The sequence below is a fragment of the Delphinapterus leucas genome, chromosome 10 (assembly GCF_059928025.1).
Source record: "Delphinapterus leucas isolate spDelLeu-1000000601 "Yukka" chromosome 10, BTC_Dleu_Yukka2, whole genome shotgun sequence".
Taxonomy (NCBI): domain Eukaryota; kingdom Metazoa; phylum Chordata; class Mammalia; order Artiodactyla; family Monodontidae; genus Delphinapterus; species Delphinapterus leucas.
In genome coordinates, this window is record NC_143138.1 from 101,156,914 (window position 1) to 101,180,018 (window position 23,105).

Here is a 23,105-nt window from a genome sequence, read left to right on the forward strand (position 1 = left end):
AAAAGAATGAAGTTGGACCCTTACTCATACTATATGCAAGGATCAACTGAAAAATGGACCAGAGATCTAGACCTAAGAGCTATAACTATAAAGCTCTTAGAAGAAAACAGAGGAATAAGGAATAGTTTCTTAGATATAAAATCCAAAAATATAGAAAAACTGGACTTCATCAAAATTTAAATCTTTTGTATATCAAAGGATGCTATCAAGAGTATGAAAAGACACCTCACAGTACAGGAAAAATATATGTAAATTATATATCTGATAAGGGCCTAGTATCCACAATATAAAAAGAACTCACAACTTAATCAAAAAATGGGCAAAGGACTTGAATACACATTTCTACAAAGAAGATTATACAAAGAAGGCACATGAAAATGCTCCTAATCATTAGCTATTAGGGAAATGCAAGTCAAAACCATGACAAGATATCACTTCACACCCACTAGAATGGCTGGAAATTAAAAATTGGAAAATATCAAGTATAGTCAAGGATGTGGAGAAATTGAAACCCTCACACATTGCTGGTGGGAATGTAAAATGGTGCAGCCACTTTGGAAAACATTCTGAATGTTTTCATAATAAGTTAATAAGTTAAATATAGAATTATCATATGACCCAGTAATTCCACTCCTAGGTATAGACCGAAAAGAAATGAAAACAGTGTGCAAATAAAAACTTCTCCAAGAATGTTCACAGCAGCATTATTCATGCTAGCCAAATGGTGGGAGCAATCTAATGTCCATAAATGAAAGAATGGATTTTAAAAAGTGGTATATCCATACAACAGAATATTAGTCAGCCACGAAAAGGGAGGAAATTCTGACACATGCTACAACATGTATGAATCTTGAAAACATTAAGTGAAGGAAGCCAGGCATAAAAGGCCACATACTGTAAGATTCCATTTATATGAGATGTGCAGAATAGGCAAATCCATAGAGACAAAAAAACAGATTGGTGGTTGCCCCTGGGGGTAGGCAGAAATGAGGAGTGACCAATTAATGGGTATAGGGTTTTCTTTTGGGGTGAACTCAATAGAGGAGCTGGTTGCACAACACTGTAAATGTGCTAAATGCCACTAAATTGTACACATTAAAAGGACTGACTTTATGTCATGTGAATTTCACCCCAATCAAAAAAACAAAGGGAGGGAATTCCCTGGAGGTCCAGTGGTTAGGACTCTGAGCTTCCACTGCCAAGGGCTGGGGTTCAATCCCTGGTCGGGGAACTGGGAGAACTGATGCATACGACAACATGGAAGAACCTCGAAAACATTATGCTAAGTGAAAGAAGCCAGATAAAAAGACCACATACTGTGTGACTCCATTTATATGCAGTGTCTGGAATAGGGAAATGCATAGAGACAGAAAGGAGATGAGCAGTTGCCAGGGACTGTGGGGGAGGAGAAATGGGGAGTGACTGCTTATTAGGTACAGGGTTTCCTTCTGAGGTGATGAAAAAGTGCTGGAAACTAGATAGTCGTGATGGTTGTACAACACTATGAATGCCACTGAATTGTACACTTCAAAATGCTTAAAATGGTAAATGTTATGTGCATTTTACATATTAAAAAAATGTGCACCTCACACAGCAGTTCTGAGTGCTCAACAAATCCCTAAAGGAACAGCACTTAGCACAGTACTGGGCACATGGTGATTATGGTTTGTTTTTAATGTGGTGAGTTGTATCTTTGTATGAAAAAAGGACTTGAGGGAAGTTTGACAGGAGACTCAGCCATTGAGGAGAGAGGTCCAAGGAGATGCTGACAGCCCAAATGAAAGGGATGCCGGGGATGGTTCTGGGGTCTGACACTGACCAGTGCAAACCCACTAGGGCTTGGAGCTTTTTGGCAATCCAAGGGCAGACACATCACTTCTACCTGAGAGTTTTGCCCAGCAGTCTCCGTGAAGACAGAATTAGCTGCCAAGTCCAGGGTTCTGTGGAACCCATGAGGGAGGGAAGTGTCTCCCAAACATTTTCTCTACTCCAGAGGGATCCAACACCTGCACGTGTGTTTTGGCCATTTGATCACAGTAACACAGATGCTGTCCTTCAAGATCACTGGGTCCAACTTTCTCACCTTGTAATGGAGAGAAGTGAGGCCCAGAGAGATGGAATGGCTTATGCAGGGTCACCAAGAAGAACTGGGCCTAGAATCCAGGCCTCTTGGGACTCCCACAGCAGAAATACATTAATGACCAAGATCACTGGGGTCTGAGTCAAGCGCACCAGCATCGATGGCCTGAGGTCTCGGGTGGTCCCAGCAGGGGGTCCTTGGGATTCTGTGGCAGGGAAGGGAACATGGATCCCAGCACGCTGGTCTGCAGTACCTTGATCCCCTGATCTACACTTGTCCACCCCTCTCTGGTCGGGCCAATAGCAACCTAATTCACGGACACAGCTTCATGAGTTCAGGGTGATGGTCCCATTCAATGCAGTGTTGAGGAAGAAAAGGGGGGAGAGGGAGCCCCATGACCCCTGTGAGCAGCAGCTGCCTGGGAAGGTGTGTGCTGAGTTCAATGCACAAGGTGCCCTGGAAGCAGGGCTAAGCAGAGGATAATGAATGCACTCATTTATGGTCAGAGAAACCATAGGACTCCTTTGACAGGCACTGCAATTCTGAATTCCCAGTTCAGTGGAGAGGAGGCCAAAGGAAGCGAGGGGGGCCATGGCCAGAAAGGCCTGCTGGGCCGCCTGTTGAGACGGCTCAGAGAGCCACCTCCCTCTAAGGTAAAGTGGTACATTCACTCCATTCCATTAATCATTGCATATAATACTCGATAAACATCTGTGAATGAAGAAAGCAACCTGACTCCATTCATGCTAAAATATGCATAACTCTCAGCCTTTACCCTGCATGTTAGAAATCTTAGTTTTCCTCAGTCTAGGGTTCTTGGTGCATAGACAAGCTTTGAAGGTCCGCAGACCCCCTGCAATCACAGAAAATGTTTTACATGCATGTGTATCAGTTCATATTTCTGGGAAGAGGGTCTATAGCTTTCACCAGATTCTCAACGAGAAAATGTGTCCCCTTGTGCCACTCACACACCCCGAGGTTGGGACCCAGCTGCCCACATTCTCATGAATACCGCCAGACCTCAGCTGCAGATCAACCCGAGCATGTGCCAGGTGGGGTATGTGCAGTGCGGGTTAGACTCCAAATACATGGATCTTGGGGGCAAAGTATGCAAGAAACACAGTACTTACCCATTGAGCCTGGGACAGAAGGACAAAGAACCCCGCCCCCAGGATGGAGGGTCTCCTATCACCTTCTCTCGGCTAGAGATGAATTGCTCTGTGTCTCCAACCTCTTCCCACCTGGGAGAGCCTCGAAGGCAGGGACTGCTGCTGCACCCCCAGCCCGCACTGACACGTAATCACAGATAGTCGGGTTCAGTACGTACTGGTTGATCAGGACCGAATTTGAGGCTTGACTCTTGGTACTTCTTCTCTGACCTGAACAAACTCTTAATATCCCAGAGGACCCGTCACCAGACTTCTCTGACCAAATGAAAAGCCAAAGGAAACACTCTGGCTTTGTCAAAGCCTGGAGTTCTCTGGGCTGAGCTGCTGGGGAGAAAGGGAAGCACCAAATAAAAGGATACTAAACGAAGAAGGACCCATCATAGAAGGTGTAATGCAACTTGATGGCCTTCTTGGGTGCCTTCCATTCCTGAAAATGCCGGTCCAAGTGAAGATGATGGGCAGGAGGTTGGTGAGGGGTGGGAGTGGAAGTCTGAGCACCTGGAGGGTGCGGATGGTGGGAGCTTGGGATCTGAGTGTCCCCTTTGGGGGTAGACATTAGATGAGGGGGCATCTTTGCCCTGTAGTTGCGTAAGATCATGGGTAGAAGATATTCCTCCCTTTCCACAAGACCCTTTTGGCTTCTCTGCAGGGAAGGAGACCAACATATTTTCTAGCCACTTGCCTCTCACTCACCAGGCTCTCTACAGCCCCTCCCCAGCTCCCCAGACTCCCATTCCATTTCCCTGTCCCCAAAGTATCTGTCCCTACCCCAACCCCTCATCCTTACAGGTAATGTTTTTAGGAAGAACTGGGAAGGTCCCCATACCCCTTTGAGACCGGCCCTGGCCTGATTTCCACCTTTTGCACAGGAGTGGGGACCCATGGAGTGGAGCTGCGTGTGGAACAGGGTGGCAGAGCTGGAGGCTTTGATCACCTCCCAATCCTGAGCTTACAAAGGAAGACAGCTTCCTTCTGGAATGTCACAGTAAGGAGCAAACTGGGTGGCTGCCCTCTACGCATATTCTACAGCTGCAGTGACAGTGGCCTGTGAGCCCCAGGACACATATATGCTTAGATGTAACTAGGTTTGAAATCCTTTATGGCCTATGGTCCAGGCCTTTGGAGGAACGCAGATTCACTTGCTAGGACTTGTGGGACACACAAAATCATAAATACCATTAATCACCCATGTCAGTGTTTTTTGTTTTGAGAGCTGTTCCTTTTTTTCTAAGAGAACATCTGACAAATTATGTCAAGAAATAAACATTCTTAACTGTAAGGGTGTGTAAACTTTAAGAAGCCATGCAAAGGGGTCTCACTGGTGAGGAGGCAAAGAACATTGCCCTGGGACAGGCCCATTGAGCTGTGGGACCTCAGACAATGCCTTACCATGTGCTTGGGGTACCTCAGTTTCCTCATCTGTAAAATGGGCATAAACCTGTCTTCCTCATAAGGTCATAGTAGGACTGAAAATGACTGTGATTGTGGAAGGACTAGGGACCTGTGTGTGAGGGACAACTATCACCCTGTCACTGTGGCTGGGGGCACTGGGTAGCCAACATGTCCGTGATCCCCCTCCACACACACACAGGCTGTGCCCTCCTCTCCCATACACCCCCAACCACTAAGGTGCTCACATAAGGCGACACATCTCCTGCAGCTTCTCCCGGGCTTCAGGGCAGGGGTCGCTGAACTCGATAACCTCAGAGGCAGAGGTTCCCGCTCCTCGTTGTGGGGATGTCAAGACTACTTCTTCCAAATTTGGGGGTTTGCCTGTAGCTGGAGATGAACAGGTTAGGGAGGGTTTTAGAAAATGGTTTCTCAAGACGTCATGTTCACCTGGGGTGAGGGGGCGGGGAGAGCAGGAGAGCTGCATCCCTTGAGAATCAAAATAACTGTGGGAATCATTTATGCTTCCAGGGATAAGAATCCCCAGCAGGTCACTTATGAAACAGAGGCGGCGCTCTGTGAGTCAACTGAGTGTGTGTCAGGAACACTCATGCAGAGTGGTGAATCCAGCCACATTTCCCCAAGGGCGGCCTGGTCCTGGGTAGAGAGAGCACACACATGGCTGTGGTGGATGCAGAAGGGATTCCCTTGTGACACTTCTGACTTAAGACAAAAAGTCCCAGTTCCATCTCAATGGCTCAATGGCTCAAGGGCTTCAACACTTCTCTGATGCTGGCTTACCTCGGCCTTCGGCAGAGGGCAGAGTATATCAACTGAGACTCACGACTGTGATGTTTTGTGGGCTTTTGTGTGTGCTTGTGGTAAAATACGTATAACAAAAATTTAGCGACTTAAATTTTAAGAGGCAAGTTCAGTGGTATTAAATACATTCACAGTGTTGTGCAACCGTTATCACCATCTATTCCCGTAACTCTTTTTATCTTATAAAATTGAAACTCTGTAACAATAACCCCCCATGCTCCCCTACCCCCAGCCCCTGGCAACTGCCAATCTACTTTCTATCTTTATGATTTTGAGTACTCTAAGTACCTCCTATAAGTGGAATCATACAGTATTTGTCTTTTTTGTGACTGGTTTGTTTCATGTAGCATAATGTCCTCATGTTTCACCCATGTTATAACATATTGCAGAATTCCCTTCCTTTTTAAGGCTACATAATATTCCATTATAGGTGTAGACCAAATCTTTCTTTTCAATTTTTTAAAATATTTATTTATTTGGCTGTGCCAGGTCTTGGTTGTGGCACTCGGGATCTTCATTGCGGCATGCGGGATCTTTTAGTTGAGGCATGTGGGATCTAGTTCCCTGAACAGGGTTTGAACCAGGGCCCCCTGCATTGGCAGCATGGAGTCAACCACTGGACCACCAGAGAAGTTGCATTCCAGGAATAAATCCTGTTTAGTGTCATGTTGTATAATCCTTTTATTATGCTGCCGAATTCTGTTTGCTAATATTTTGCTAAGGATTTTTGCATAAATGTTCATCAGGTATATTGGTTTGTAGTCTTCTTCTAGTGTCTTCGGCTCCAATATCAGGGCAATATTGGCCTCACAGAATGAGTTGGGAAGTGTTCCCTCTTCAATTTTGGGGAAAAATTTTAGAACGATTGGCATTAATTCCTCTTTAAATGTTTGGTAGAATTCATCACTGAAGTTATCAGGTCCAGGGATTTTCTTTGTTGGGAGATTTTTGATAACTGATTCAATCTCTTACTATTTCTAGGTCTAGTTCAAATTTTCTATTTCTTCATGATTTAGTCTAAGTAGGTTTTGTGTTTTAGGAATCTGTCCACTTCATGTAGGTTATCCAATTTGTTGGCATACAGTTAGTTGTTCATAGTACTCTCTGATAATCCCTTTTATTTCTGTAGAATCAATAGTTGTGTCCCATTTTCAATTCTGATTTTAGGAATTTGAGTCTCCTTTCTTTTTTTCTTAGTCCATCTAGCTAAAGATTTGTCAATTGTGTTGATCTTTCTGAAGCATCAACTTTTGGTTTCATTGATTTTCTGTTTTTTTTATATTCTCTATTTAGTTTATCTCTGCTCTAACCTTTATTTCCTTCCTTCTCTAGCTTTGGGTTTAGTTTAAAGTTCCTTAAGTTGTAAAGTTAGGTTGTTTACTTGAGATCTTTCTTGCCTTTTAATGTAAGCATTAATAGCTATAAATTTTCCCCTTAGCATTGCTTTCACTGTACCCCATAAGTTTTGGTATGCTGTTTTCATTTTCTTTCTTTTTTTTTTTTTTTTTTTTTTTGCAGTACATGGGTCTCTCACTGTTGTGGCCTCTCCCGTTGCGGAGCACAGGCTCCGGACATGATGCAGGCTCAGCGGCCATGGCTCACGGGCCTAGCCACTCTGCAGCATGTGGGATCTTCCTGGACTGGGGCACGAACCCGTGTCCCCTGCATCGGCAGGTAGACTCTCAACCACTGTGCCACCAGGGAAGCCCGCTGTTTTCATTTTCATTTGTCTCTAGTATTTTATAGTTTTCCTTGTAATTTCTTCTTTGATCCATTGATTAGGTGTGTGTTATTTAATTTCCACAATTTTGTAAATGTTCCAATTTTCCTTCTGTTACTGATTTCTAACTTCATCCCATTGTGGTAAGATAAGATACTTTGAGTGAAATCTATTTCTTTTAATCTACTGAGACTTAATTTGTGGCCTAACATATGATCTATCCTAGAAATGTCCCATGTACACTTGAAAAGAATGTGCACTGGTTTTGTTGTTTTGTTTGTGTTCTGCATGTGTCTGTTAGATCTAGTTGATTTATTGTGTTGTTTTTTATTTTCTTACTTCTGTCTGTTATTCTATCCATTATTGTGAGTGGGTTATTGATGTCTCCCACTATTACTGTAGAACTACTTGTCTTCAACTGGTCAGGTTTTGCTTCATATATTTTGATGGCCTGTCATTAGGTGCATAAATGTTTATAACTGTTGTATCTTCTTACTGTATTGAAATTTTATTATTATAGAATGTCCTTCTTTGTCTCTTGTAATCTTTTTAAATTTAAAGTCTATTTTATCTGATATTAGTAGAGTCACCCCTGCTCTCCTTTGGTTACTATTTGAATGGAATATCTTTTTCCATATTTTCACATTCAAACCCAATTGTGTCTCTGGATCTCAAGTGAGTCTCTTATAGCATATAGTTGGATCATGAGTTGCTATTCATTCTCCCAATCTCAGTCTTTTGATTACAAAATTTAGCCAATTTACATTTAAAGGAATTACTGATAAGGAGGGACTTGCTTCTGTTACTGTGTTTTTTATTTTCTATATGCCTTATTAGAGTTTTTGTTCTTCATATCCTGCATTACTGTCTTCATTTGTTTTAATTTTTTGTAGTGAAATTTTAAAATTTCTCATTTCCTTTTCTGTATATTGTAGTTATTTTCTTTGTGGTTACCATGGGGATTACAACTTCAATAACGTACAAAAACTCTCCTCCTTTACAGCATCATCCCCATCACTGTCAGTTGTTAATGTCCTAAAAATTACATCTTTTTATATCGTATGTCCCAAAACATAAATTAACATTTCTTTTAAATGCATTAATCTTTCAAATTATGTAGAAACTAAGATTTGGAGCTACAAACCAAAGTTAACAGTAATACTGGCTTTTACACTAATTTTTTTCTTTAAATATATTAGTCTCTTAAATCATGTAGAAAAACAAAAAGTGCAGTTACAAACTACTGTTACAATAATACTAGCTTTTATTCTTTCCTATGTATTACCTTTATTGAGGTCTTTATTTCTCCATATAGCTTTGTGGTTCTCTCTAGTGTCCTTTCATTTCACCTTGCAGGACTCCCTTGAGCACTTCCTGCAGCACAGATTTAGTTGTCATGAACTGCCTCAGGTTTTCTATGTCTTAATGTCTTGCTCAGTTTTGAAGCACAGTTTTCCTGAATTCAGGATTGATTCTTAGCTGACAGGTTTTTTCTTTAAGCATTTTGAATATATTTGCCCTGTACCTTGTATCCTCCAAATTCTGATGAGAAACCTGCTAATGATCTTATTGAAATTCATTGTATGTGAGGATTCACTTCTCTCTTACTGCTTTCAAGATTCTCTTTTTGTCTTTGTCTTTTGAAAGTTTGATGATTAATGTGTCTTGGTGTGGGTTTCTCTGAGTTCATCTTTCTGGGAGTCTGCTGAGTTTCTCTGACGTTTATATTCATGTCTTGCATCAAATTTGGGAAAATTTCAGCCATTATTTCTTTAAATATTCTCTCTGCCTCTTTTGATCTCTCTTCCTCTTCTGGGACTCCCACATGCATATGCCACTTGATGGTGTCCCACAGTTCCCTTAGGCTCTGTTCATTTTTCTTCAGTCTTTTTCCTTTCTGTTCTTCAGACTCAATAATTTCCATTGTCCTGTCTTCGAGCTGATTCTTTCTTCTGCCTGCTCAAATCTGTGGTGGCAATGTTTTGTGCTTATTTCCATTATTTTCAGAGTTATCCCCCATGGCAAGTCTTAGGTGGTATGAGGATATGATGACATAAAATTGTGGAGGTGATCATCCATGGCTGAATTTCCAGAAGCATCTATTCAGGTCCTGCCTGCTTCTGAGCCTCTGCTGCCTACTCAGCTGGAGCCACATGCTCTTCCTTGATATATGTAGGCTCATCTTCACCTTGGACTCAAAAATAAAATGAGTCTTCAGGCCAGGGGCATTGCTTAGGCTCCAACTGAGCCCTGAGGGCCTCAGAACGGAGTCTTTCTCACTGTCAGCCAAGCCTTGAGGTTTCTGGTTGGTGCTTGGGTACCATGTCTGGTATCTGTCACTTTCAGTGGTTCCTGGTCCCTTTCCTGACTCCTCCAGCCATGAGACCAGAGACTTGACCCTAAGACCCACCTACCTGCTGGCTGACCTCCTGGAACATCTGCTGGCCTGAGCATCCATTTCTGGCCTGCCCCTAGTTGCTTTGGGTCCCCAAGTGTGACAACCAGGAACCACTGTTGACAGATTTCTCTCAATTCTCTGCCTGTTAAGTTGGGCTATGCTCCTGAAATAGCTGTTGTCTGCTCAGGGAGTAGGTCCAACTCCTGGAGCCTGTCTGCTCCAAGTCTGCATGACCCTAGAACTGTAAAGGGGGCCAGTTGGCAAGGTGTGACAGCACGTGTACATGGAACAGATAGCAGAGGTCCCAAACCCAAAGTGACTTAAAACCACAATGACTCTACAATATGTTCTTTAAGCTAGGGTACTTTGGAGTGAAAGTGGGTATAATTAATAGTTATGCCAGGACAACAGCATAAACTGGGACTTTCCTGGGCAAGCTAGGACACACGGTTACTTATAAACTATTAGGGAAGGTTAACCACCCATCCTAGCACACATGTGTGAGAAAAATTTCTAAACAATATCAGGAACCTATAAGAAATGCACCAGCGTTGAACATCCTAGTGAGAATGATGCAACATCATGGGGTAATCACATCCTCGGGTGGCAGAGGAAAACAGCCACATAGACAAAGAGACCAACAGACGTACGTAACTTTTGTTTTCGAACAACCTTACTCAAGGCATCACCCCTGAGGTCATTAGGAAGAAAAAAATCACGAAATCACTGGGTGTCCTGAGGATACTTCGTTTCCCCTCAAAGTGACTGCATTGATTTAGGGCCAGCTCAGGAGGAGATATGATAAACCAGGAGCATATAAAGAGGGATGCTGGAAGTGATGCTCACAGTGACAGAAAATGTGTCATGAGAGGTAAAGGAACAGGGGAAACAAGAGTCTGAGGATGTCACCTCCATCAGGGAAGGTGTTCCTTGTCTTAAAATCCACACATGTACCCACAGCATTCAGAACAGTGACTGGGGCTTCCCTGGTGGTGCAGTGGTTGAGAGTCCGCCTGCCGATGCAGGGGACACGGGTTCGTGCCCTGGTCCAGGAAGATCCCACATGCCGCGGAGCGGCTGGGCCCGTGAGCCATGGCCGCTGAGCCTGCGCGTCCGGAGCCTGTGCTCCGCAATGGGAGAGGCCACAACAGTGAGAGGCCCACGTACCAAAAAAAAGAACAGTGACTGACAACTAGCAATTGTTCAATAAACATTTGTTCATTGACTGAAAGGCTACAGGATCAACTTGATATGGAGAGTGAGGCCTGGAAGAAGGCAAATCTCATAGCAATCCGAGGTGGGCTCAGGAATAAAATCCAAGCTTCTCAACTTCTAGCCTTACCTCCAGTGTCTGTGGGAATCACTGGACAGTCTTTGAGCATCCCAAACTTCTGTGGATCCTCCCACCACCACTTTGCAAATACAGTCCCTCCCCTACCCCACCACTCTATCACCACAGCCTTGGGGGCCCTGGAAGTTCCCCGAGAGAAAGTTCCTTCTCTGCCCTCTCCAGCCCCAACTCATCTCTCCTCCAAGCTCTGGCTGCACAGTCACTGCTACCCTGTTTGGTCTCACCCGCCACCAGTTCTTTCCTTTAAGCCTTTCCTTCTGCTCTGCGTTTTCTGCAATAGAAAAGAAATGGCCTCTATGTCTGTTTTCTGCCCACATAAACTGACCCAGCTGGGGACACGTGGTTAGGCTTGGTATCCAAATACGTCCGTTCAGTTACTGGTTCCCCCACTTGCTGGGTGAGTATGGGTAACACAGGTCTCTCTCTGAGAAGAGGGAGTGAGTATGGGATAACATAGGAGGTGGAAGATGTGGGTTTGCTAGGGGTGTTGCCCCAGGTGAGAGGAACCACGTTAACAGAAATGGAGCACTTGTAAACATTCAAATGATGAGACTGCAAAGTGGAGTGACTGGGTTGAGATATGTCACCTTTTATGGGACAGAATCTGTCAATAGCTAATGGGTCTCCAGCCAGGGCAGCTATATATCCTTCCTATCAGAAAACCAAATCAAATCATCTCATCAGCCTACACAGGAAATCTTCTATCCCCCTCCCCATCCCACCCCCACCACCAAAGGTAGGTCAAAAGGTCTTGCTGGGAATCACTGTTACCTGTTTTCTTCTTGACTTCCCTTTCGGTTGAGAGGGAAAAGCTCAGACAGCCAGTAGAGGACTCGTAGACAAGCTGGTAAGGTGAGTTCACTCCCATGGCTGGGATGTTTGTGGAAGAATCTGGAGTGGAACAGATGGGATGCTGCTTTCAATTTTTTTAATTTTTTTAATCAAAAGTATAATAATGAAGTTTTTGTCCTAGTTGTATGGTAGATCAGATATTCTAAATTGCCCTGTTGTTACAAAACAACCAATTTCTGGAAGAAAAAGATTTTTTAATGCTGGAGAAGGCTCAGAGTAATTAAGAGAAATCTTTAAAGTTCTCTTCTACGGTGTTCTCCCAGTTCTCACGACTCTCCTGGTTCTGTCTCTGCTTGGCTCTGTCCTGCTACCCACCAACTGGCCCTCCCGATTTACCCCCTCCTCCTGGGTGCTGCCTCTCTCTACCTCGGCATCATTTCCACAAACTCCCCCTTTCAATACCTCACACTGTTCTCATGGCCAACCTCTCAATCTGGGCTCAGCAAAGCTGGAGGGATGGGAGGACAAAATGGAGAACGGAGAGGGGTGAAAGGATGATTCTTGGGGGTGGTCTCAGGAAGGAGCTGAGTTGCAAAGCGGACCCTTGGCTGCCACCTTTTCACGGAGCATTCTTGTAGACCTGTCTGGGGTGGGTGCAGTGGACGCATACACACATGCCCAGGCCGGACCCTTCCAGGCCCAGAAAAATGAGCCAGGATCCGGTGAGCCAGACTTCGCTGACTTACTGGACATGGACTCCAGCATGGCCTTCATCTTCAGGGTGAGGAGCTCGGTCAGCAGGTGGATAGACTGCCTCTGGAATCTGTGCAGGGTCTCCTGGCTGGATGGCCCCCGTTGGCCATGGGTAGGAGAGTGCGTGGAGAATTTGGCCGGCCCAGTGGAAGCGGGCAGCATCGGCAGCGGTAGCACTGGCAGGGGTGGCTTGTTCTGGACAGGGGCCTGCACAGGGGCCGGTTCCATAAGCACCACGGGCGGGGCTCCAATGCTGATCTCCAGGCCCAGGATCTCAGAAGGGGTAGGGATCATGGGGTCAGTGATCAGCTCCTCCCAGGTAAACTCAAAGATGTTTCTGATGCCCTTGGGTACAGAAATGCCTTCACTCTGGCAGACGATGAGCAGCCTGGAGATGCGGGCCAGCAGCTTGGGGTCCGTGGCGGTGTATTGCTGGTATAGTTCTCGGTTAGTCTTGATGTCATTCATGGTCCTAGAGCACACATACTACTAGGTAATACTGTCCATCTCAGACAAGAAGAACCTTCAGCTGTGAGGAGGCAGACACCCTGAGAGCTGAATGAGAGCCAAAGTTCTCACCTAAGGTGAGGCCTTGGGGACAGATGGAACGGAAGTGCTGAAATGGCCCTTACAGGTCATTGAGCCAGGGCATCCTATGCGGGAGGATAAATAATTGGTCACTCTCTCCCACAAAGGGATGCCCCCCTGTCACCTCACTTCCCTTCCTGGGGATGTGTCAGAGACCACGTTAGTGAGTCACTTTGGGAGGGGCCTCGGGATGAGCAGGTTCCCCAAACAGACCCTGGGCTGGAGTAAGGAAAAGAATGGGGAAGGGAAAAATGTTCCATCGCACCTTTTGTAGTCAGAGATCTGAGGGTGGCAGATCTGCTTGTGGTCTCTCAATAAAAACCTGCAAAAACAAAAACATGTTTCATTGGTTCCTTCTGGGGGAAGGTGATGTGGATGGAAGCTCTTGGTTGCAACGCAAGGATGGGCCTGGATTCAACATGTACATCCAAGGGCGAATGGGAAAGGAGGAGGAGGATGAATTTTTTTAGTCCAACGACTAATATCGTTTACCACATCTCCTCAAATCTAGAACTTCTGACAACTCCTGCTACCACAGCCTTCTAGTCATCAGTTCTACCACCTTCCATCCTGACAACCACTCCCCATGACGTCCATGGCCCTCTTCTCCTGCCAGACAATCCTCATTCTTTCACTCTTCAAACTGTGTCCTCTGGAGCCACCCCAAATTTGCCATTCCAGAACTGCGCCCCTGGTGCACACCCTCAGCATTTACAGTGCGGCTGCCCTGGTGTGAAAAGGCTATTATCTTTCCGGTTTCACTGATGAGGAATCGAAGGCTTATAGAGACAGAGCTCTTGGTCAGGAGTTGCCTGCCTGCAGACTCTTGGCATAGAGACCTTTCCAAAGACAACACGACTTCCTCACGGGCTTCCAACTGAACTGCCCATCCACCAGCAAAAAAATCTCCTAGGAACAAGAGTCCCACAGAGCAACCCCTTCAGACATTCTGCTGGTTTGCAGATAAACTGGCTTTCTACATGTATTTGCTGACTCCCTGGCATCTCTATTCCTCAGCTTTGGAGACTCAGAAAAATAGGTTCGTTTTTGAAATGATACGTCTGCAGAACAAAGAGACCGCTCAGAATCTTGGTCATCTGGGCAACCAGCCAGAGGGATCTGACCCTGACCATGCAGGGCAGATCTGTTTTAAAGCCAGGATTCAAATGAAGGAAGACGAATACAATTCTTGAAATGTTAACTGGTTTGAGGAACCCCACCCCACCCCCTACCAGTTCCTTTCTTGTGAGGTTAATTTTGAAGATATGCCTTACAAACAGATAAAAGCTGGGTTTTAAAACAGCTTTATTGAGATGTAATTCACATACCATACAATTCACCCTTTTTAAAGTGTACAATGGTTTTTAGTATAGTCACAGTTGTGCAACCATCACCACTATCTAATTTTAGAACATTTTTATCACCCCCCAAAAAAACCCATTAGCACTCACTCTCCATTCCTCCTCCCCCCAGGCAACGACTAATCTGCTGTGTGCCTCTACAGATCTGCCTGTTCTGGACATTTCATATAAATGGAATCACACACTATGTGGTCTTTTGTGACTGGCTTCTTTTACCATCATGTTTTTGAGGTTCATCCAAGTTACAGCATGTATGAGTACTTCACTCATATACTTCATTATATGGAAAGACCACCATTTGTTGATCCATTCAGTATCGTTTGGACACTTCGGTTGTTTCCACTTTTTGGCTATTATGATGGAACATTCAGGTACAAGTTCTTCTGTGAATGGATGCTTTCATTCTCTTGGGTTGATACCCAGGAATGGAATTGCTGGGTCGTATGATAACTCAATGTTTAACATTTTCGGGAACTACCAGGCTGGTTTCCAAAGTAGCTGCACCATTCTACAGTTCTTTTTACAAAACCTGTAATATATGAGGTTTTAAATTTCTCCATGTCCTTGTCAACACTTGTTATTATGTCTTTTTGATTTTAGTGCCATCCTAGAGGGTGTGAAGTGGTACCTCATTGTGTTTTTGATTTGCACTTCCCTAACGACTAATGATGTTGACCACCTTTTCACGTGTTTATTGGCCACTTTTCCACTTTTATATCTTCTTTGGAGAAAAGTCTTTTCAGATTGAACAACTGTTTTTTTTTAAAAGAAATGTCATTTTAAATTAAATGCACAAATAACCTCTATTTGTTGCCATGTATTTATCTCTGCAAAACTCAGCTAGAGGTGACCACGTGACTCCATTCTATGAGATGCAGGTGGAGCTGTTGGGTGGGATCCTGGATATCTTTTCAAGAAGTCTGTCTGCATGGAGAGAACACTTTTTCTTTACTCACTGCCCTTCTCTTTCTTCTTGTCTGGAATAGATGAGATGGCTGTAACTCTGGCAGCCATATGGAGCCATGAGGTTACCTTGAGGAGGGAAGCCATGCATGAAAGGAGGCCGAGCAGAGGCACAGAGCCTGGACTCCTGCTGACATTGTGGCACCCACACACCGGCACTTAACCACCTGCCTCCAAACTTGTTTCACCTGAGAGAATGAACCCCTCATCTCTTTAAGTCCCTTTATTCAGATCTCTGTTCCTGCAGCCAAATGTGATTCCTGACAGACAACCAGCCGTGTGGGAACAGCATCACTCCCTCCTTTCCGTATATCTAATTTTCATTGTCACTCATTCATTTTTCCATCACTGAGACACAGGCCTTGCCCTCAAGTAGCTCAATGTTCAACAGGCAAAACAGACTTACAAAATTGATATAAGGGTCACACTGCCAAAAAAATATACAAAGGCCATGAAAACCCAAAGCCAAAAGTCTAAAGGAAGCTGCACTGAAGGCTGTCATAGAAGATGAATAAGAAGTCACCAGGCAGGTAGGAGGGAGAAGGCATTCTTGGTAAAAAGAAGAGTATGTGCAAAGGAACAGAGACATTTAAAGCATGGCAGGTTCAGGGAACCACAAAACACATCAGTATGGCTGGGGCCTTGGGGCTCTATGGGAAAGTACCAGACAAAGCTACAAATCGTGAAGGGCCTTGTATGCCATGCCAAAGATTTTGCATGCTATGTAATCATATACTCAGTGAAAGTACTCAATGTATTGTCTTTAATTGCTAGTTGCATCTCATGTGGTCTCTGCAAACAGAGGGCAAGCATCACGTCTTATCCCCCTTTTACAGCCTCCACGACACTAAGACACCAAGTAAGCTGCCACATGCCAGAAAGTGAAAAATGCTTATAGCATGAAAATCCGACAGATAGCCCAATAGGCCCATGTAGATGGCTATAAACAAAGTTTCAATTAACAATTCCCACAAAGAAATAAAAAGAGCATGGAAGGAGTTTATAAAGGATATGAAAAATGACGACCCTCATTCCAACATCTTCAAAGTTTTGCGAGCTGTCTCCTCTTGGGGGCAGGACAGAGATGAGGGGAGGAGTGCACACGCACACAGGCTACTATGCCAAGTCTGAGTGCTCTCTGCCAGGCAGAGGGAAATCCAGAAAAGGCAGTGTCACCGGGCGGCTAAGAACTCAGGCCATGTGACCTCGAGCCTCGCACTTGTGGACACTAGGCCCTGCCTCCCAGGACTGTGAGGACTAAATGAGGGCATATGTGTTAAGGATTGGCACAATGCCTGAAAGAGGTAAGTGCTCAAGGAATGCTAAGCAGAAAAAGATAATCATTTGAAGTGGCTGAAGAAGGCTGTGCAATGGAAATGTCAGAAACTGGTTCAGAAGTAGGTGACTAGTGAACAAGGACAGGAAGAGCACTCCAGGTGATGAGAGCAGCGCTTGCTCAGGTTGGAGGCTCTAAATTGCCTGGCAAGTTTGGGAACTGCAAGTAACTTGAGGATGCTACAGGTTACTTGGGGGGGGCGGGGGGATGTGTAGGAGGGGTGGGCAGCAGCCTGCTGAGAGGAGCTGGTGTAAACCGCTGAACACTGACTTCACCTTGCAGATGGGAAACCACAGGACTGCTAGCAGAGGTGGCATCTATATTGTAGGGCGCTCCTCCCACGGGCCAGCAGTGTGTTGAGAAGGAGTGCGAGAAATACGACTGCAGTGGGATTAGCCAAGGAGGAGAGCTGTACCCACAGCACCCCAATTTCTGCCTACAGTAAAAAAGCAATTTCCAGCCTATGCACCCGAAAGAGTACTTCAAAAGGCACAGACCCAGCAAACTCCCAGGGGTACACTGTGGGGCGCAAGCAGAACAAGGGTGAAAAGTGGGAAATTTCTAAACAGGCTTTGGGAAAATCAAGGGCACCCAACGAAGAAGGAAGCTGAGGGGGAAATTCAGGCATGGCTTTGAAAAAGAGAAAAGGGCATGCTTCCTTCTCGTACTGGCACTGATTCAAGAATCCATTTTTGGGTAGAAGTTGTATCCAGCTGTATATTTAAAACCAAAATTAAACTGTGCTCCCTCAAGTAATCTGGTCCTGATTTTCTCTGCTATTTTCTCTAGTCTCCGGCTCTCTCTGGTTTTAACCAAAACGCTTTTGGTAAGGACAGTGAGCGGGCCAGATGTAACCGTGTGACTGCCATCTGTGAGTAAGCGCAGCTTCAGGCTGGGACAGGCAAGAGAACAAGCCCACACCTGATGCATGAAAGAGGTGGAAATGGAATTAGAAAACTAATAGACGCTGTCCTCTCCATTCAATATATAAAGAACGTTCTGGACAGCTTGAATTCTCTAGCAGATGAGAGGAAGAAGGGCTGAGCTATGGAGAGGAGTGGATCTGAGAGGAAGGAGAGGGGGGTCATGTGCATACGATCAAGCTTAACTGCCTGCTGCCCAGCAAGGTTTGCTCTCGAGACTGCAACCTCAGTCACCGCTCTTCCTCGAGTTGAATCCACTTGCAAACCACCTGCATCCTCCACCAGGGGGATCCACTGTGGCACCAAAGGGCCATTAAGATGAGTCTCCCGGCAAGACTCATGGAGAGACAAAAAATGATCAACGCTTTGACCCAGTGATTTTAGTTCTGAAAGTAATGCCCAAGGGAACAGTTTTAAAAGGAGAAGGGAAGATAGTTCTTCAAATGTGGTCAAACCAAACAAAAAGATGCTTATAGCCACTTCATTCCTAACAGTGAAATAACGTAGCCAGCCAACAACTGAGGAACTGTTTGACAACAATGCAGATTAATATGAAGTATTAGGCAGCAAAAAAATAACTTGCACTCAGTTTTGAGAAATGTTAAATTAAAAAAAACCACACAAATGGTAGGTCTACATTGATTACACATCCCATAAACACCTATGCTGATCATAATTGGAAGCAGAGATACAAAGTCTTTCAGTTTTAAGGTAAAGATGACACTTTAGGAAAGAAGACAACAAACAAGGGCCCCTGAAAAGAAAGCAGCATGTTCTCAGACAGGCTTGTGACCTGGGAGACCTGGGCTGGGAGCAGGGCCCATTCTTGTATTTCCTGGTTTCCATATCAACCCTGAAAAACCGAGACTGTCTGTGCAGAGGAGTGGTGTGGGGACTGAGAGGTCAAGAGCTACACCCGTGTTCAAGCTCAGGGAAGCTTACTTGCTGATAATGACCAAATAGAAACAGAACACATCGTACCCCAGGGAAGGTTTTTACAACGGAGCAAAACCACCACCTAGCAGGTGAGCTTAGAGTTAGAGAGAACATGGCAGTTAGAAATGTAGCAGGGAAAGATGCTGTTTAAATGGAGGGTAGAAAACAAGTAATATTTGTGACCACTCCCATCACTGGACAGACGTACATTTACTGGGCATGGTTACACGAACAGCTGGGATTTACCGAGAAACAGTAACAGAAGATCAATACTCAGCCTGGGTGACAGGTTTTCACTAAAACACCCTGATTCTTTCGATTGTTCTGGTTTTCCCATCTTCCTAGACAATGATCTACACCATCCCACCGTTCTCCCCACTCTGACCCGCCCCCCCCACATGCTCTGAACGTTAAGCCAATGTCCGGGTCCACACCAGCAAATGCCTCACCACCTACCAGCCAGCAGGGCAGGTGCCAGGACCACGGGAGTTTCATTTTCTCTCATGGTTTTCAGGAGGTTAACAAATTCTTTTCAATTATCACGACTAACCTTAGCCATATAGTTTTTTACAGGAACTGCCTGACGTATAACTGACTTAGTTCAATTCACTGGCTGAAAAAAAATTAAACACATATGGCGTGGCTATTCTGTGTTGTATTAACTGTAAAGACCAGTACCCACGTCCATTCCAAATTCTAAATTCTACTGCCTCATCTGTGTGTCACAAAAAGGTCAGCTGATAGCCATCTCCCAGGCTGCACTATGGCTTTAAGAGGAAATAAATTATCCCACAAGTCTTCAGCAAATGCACCGCTAAACATAGCAGGAATCTCATGTATATGGATTTAAAGTTTCTCCTTTGGGAATTTTGCAAGCAAACAAAATGATTTATTTAGCCAATTCAAACGAACTGTATCAAAACACACAAAGGCCTGGAGAAAAGATTACAATGAAAACAAATAATTCAAAGCAATTTCTGATCCAAAACATTTCGCTTAGCTCCACAATGCCACGAATGAGGTGTGGTCATGCTTTCCGATAGAAGATTTCAGCACTGCTGGCTCCCAAGTCAAACAAGCCATAGGAGTAGCGTGAATGCTTAATATATGCTTGGAAGAGATGTGTTTGCCAATCCTTTAGTTACTAACAGGAGAGTTATGTACAGTCAGACCACAAAACATGTAAAAACAGATCATTTAGAGTTGTGCTGTGCATTCAGCAGCACTAGGCTTGTGTCTTTTGAGCATCTGAAATGTGGTGTAATATGACTAAGGAACTACATTAAATTTAAAACTTGATAATCAATTCAGTTATTGGCAAACTCTTAAATGTTTTCAGTATGTTTGGATGAACCTGGGTATGTGAATCTAATTTCAAATGTTTATTTTATGAAATCTAAATACAGATCAAGTATTCCTGATGAAAATTTAGCATCTGAATTAAGATGGGCTGTAAGTGGATACACAGTAGATTTTGAAGACTTGGTGTGAAAAGAAATGCAAAATATCCCATTAATCATTTTGTATATTGATTAAATGTTGAAATATTTTGGATATACTGGATTCAATAGTTGACCCTTGAACAACATGGGTTTGAACTGTGAGGGTCCACTTATGCGCGTATCTTTCAATACTACTACAGCACTACAGGATCCAGTTGGTTGAAACCACAGATACAGAACTGTGGGTACAGAGGGCCGCCTGTGGAACTTGAGCATCCACGGATTTTGGTTTCCATGGCAGGTCCTGGCACATACAGAGGGATGACTGTATACCACAAAATTAATTTCACTTTTTAAATGTGGTTCCTAGAAAACTGAAACTGACACACCCGGCTTACACCTCATTTCTACTGGGCAGTGCTACCAGAGCACAGGTCTGCAGCCTAAGAACTCCAGTGCCATCTGCTGGACACACTCCTACAAAACAGGCCCACAAGAAACACTAAAACTGGAATTGTGTTAACGCTGAAGGACCCCGAGTCTGAAATGGAAGAGGATAAAACAACTGGGCTCATAAAACACTCAACATATGCTGTTAAAACGAGATTAGAAAAAGGCTTATACAGTCTTTGAAATCCTAGAGAATATCCAACTTACAGTTATTAGTCGACAGTGACCCTGAGCCAACATGCACAGACTGCTCTGCCGTCCAACGTGGGTGCCGTCCAACGTGGGTGCAAGGACAAAAGGTTATTTGGGGGCCCCTTCCGTGACCATTGTCTCCTATACTCATGCGCTTGTTGCTGCCTGCCTAGTCTTCCCATCCCTTCTCTACACTATGCCTCTCGAGACCTTCTGCTCTACCTTATAAACACAACCTCTTCCCATCTTTCTCGTCTATTATTCACCTTCTCTTCTATTTTTCCTTATGATTCTAGGATATCTAATAATTGTTTTTTCCTTTTAGTATTCCAATTTTTCTTTTTGTCTCCTCTCCTTTTGTCCTACAAGCTGTTTCAGTTGGTTTTACACTTTTACATTTAAGCCTTTGGTCCATTTTGAGGTGCTTTTGTTTTTTATGTGGTGAGACGTATGGGTCCAAGTCCATTGTTTTGCATGTGGCGAGTCAGCTGTCTCAGAACCATCTGTAGAAGACTGTTCTTTCCCTACTGGATGATTTTGGCACCGTCAAAAAATTAAGTGACCATAGATGTATGGGTTTATTTCTGGACTCTCAACTCTGTTTCAGTGATTTATCAATGTCAGTACCACATTGTTTTTTTATAAATTTATTTATTTATATATTTTTGGCTGCGTTAGATCTTCATTGCTGCACGCAGGCTTTCTCTAGTTGTGGTGTGCAGGCTTCTCATTGTGGTGGCTTCTCTTGTTGCAGAGCATGCGCTCTAGGGGCCCGGGCTCTGGAGTGCAGACTCAGTAGTTGTGGTGCATGGGCTTAGTTGCTCCGCGGCATGTGGGATCTTCCCGGATCAGGGCTCGAACCCATGTCCCCTGCATTGGCAGGCGGATTCTTAACTGCTGTACCACCAGGGAAGTCCAGGACCACATTGTTTTGATCCCTGTAGCTTTGTAGTAAGTCTTGAAATCAGGAAGTGAGTCCCCCAACTTCGTTCTTATTCAAAATTGTTTTGAATATTTGATATTCTGGGTCCCTTACAATTCCGTATGAATTTTAGGATGAGTTTGTCAATTTCTGCAGAAAAAGGCAGCTGGGCCAGTTGGTTTTCATTTTTGTTAGGAGAGATATTTGCCTGATCAGACTGACAAAATGACCATTTAATAGGTCTCGCAACTCCACCCTTGATCTGGACTTCAGAGGTTAAGTTTGCAAGAATCTGGAATTTTGTCTATTACTGCTCAATACTGGGGCAGAAGACTAAGAGCAGAGGGTGCTGAAGAAAACATGAGTCTGAAGCAAACATGCACCTAAACAATCTGCCACTTAGATATCAGGTGACGAATCACGGACCCTCTCTGTGCTCCAGCTTGCAATCCATAATGAGAACGGGGGTGCTCCCATCAACACCACTGTGCTGTGGGAACAGAGACCACAGGCTCCAGCAGGTGCTTCGAGGACTTGCTCTAACACCTTCTTACAAGACTCACTGGCCTGGGAGGCAGCTGTAACAGCCCTGTGGACCTGGTGGTCAACTTCTACTGCTCGTCTGCAGCTGTGAAGAGGACATTGAGGTGTAGTAGGTAGAGGACGGGAATGGTACTCAGGCACAGGAAGTCCTTCTGGAGTTCTGCTCACCCACTTGTTAGTAAAGACAAAAGGACCTTGCTGTCCCTCACTCCAGCGCAAGTCCATCCTACCCAGGCTGAGATGACTCAGCTCCCAAGAGAGATCAGGGCCCAGAGCGGGAGAACCAGGGAGGCAGGCGGAGATGAAAATCCAACCCTGGTGGCTAAGGAGCACAGCTCTTACCATGCCCAGCAACCTCCACATGTGCCCATCACTCAATACACACTTAATGAACGCCCACTAAGCGTGGCTGTGATAATCGCCACTCAAAAAGGAGTGATATTAAGAGCAAGTGACATCAATGTCTACCTTTCTGGACTGTGAAGTCCTCCCTGGTCTTCTTGATCATTTCAAATGATATGCTTAATTCTCCATTAGTGTCAGGGTCCTCCTGGAGACTAGACCACTTTGCCTCCCAGTGTACCCTCATGTGCCATCATTTGACAGGCTAAAATTCTTCCTGACAGATGTTCCACCAAATGACCTGGAAGCTGAATGCTTGGAACAAAGACATCTACAAGCTAGTACTGGCAAAAGGAAAGGAGTGGAACCCTTAAATCTGAATAAGTCCTGGGAGTGGGTATGAAGCAGACAGGATTGCAAACACCTTAGTATCAAGTATTACAGAGTATGTTTACTCTACCTCAGCTCACATGTAAATCCAGATGAACTGGTATCTCCATACCAATGAGAATGAAATGAACAGCTAAGTGGCCAGAGTTCCCACAGTACCATTCACTTTCTTCCTTGCTGACAAATACAGCCTGAAGTCTGGATCTTCAGGGAAAAGACAGGAAGAGAAAGTTACAGTTCAGT

General features: G+C 44.6%; 1 protein-coding gene across 3 annotated transcripts in view; it reads right to left on the reverse strand.

The window, feature by feature from the left end:
* FAM149C (family with sequence similarity 149 member C) overlaps positions 1-23,039 on the reverse strand; it is a 35,977-nt gene extending 12,938 nt beyond the window's left edge. For 2 of the 3 annotated variants that reach the window (XM_089919783.1, XM_089919781.1), the window contains exons 1-5: positions 22,933-23,039; positions 13,328-13,384; positions 12,468-12,946; positions 11,701-11,820; positions 4,887-5,028 (exon numbers count right to left, since the gene is read on the reverse strand). In XM_089919783.1, coding sequence (XP_089775909.1) covers positions 4,887-5,028; positions 11,701-11,820; positions 12,468-12,946; positions 13,328-13,384; positions 22,933-23,024 — 890 coding nt within the window. In that variant the 5' untranslated portion in view covers positions 23,025-23,039. Of the gene's footprint in view, positions 1-3,739; positions 3,893-4,886; positions 5,029-11,700; positions 11,821-12,467; positions 12,947-13,327; positions 13,385-22,932 lie in introns of those variants that run through there. The other variant, XM_089919782.1, reaches the window with a different exon arrangement.
* Between the last annotated feature and the right edge of the window lie 66 nt (positions 23,040-23,105).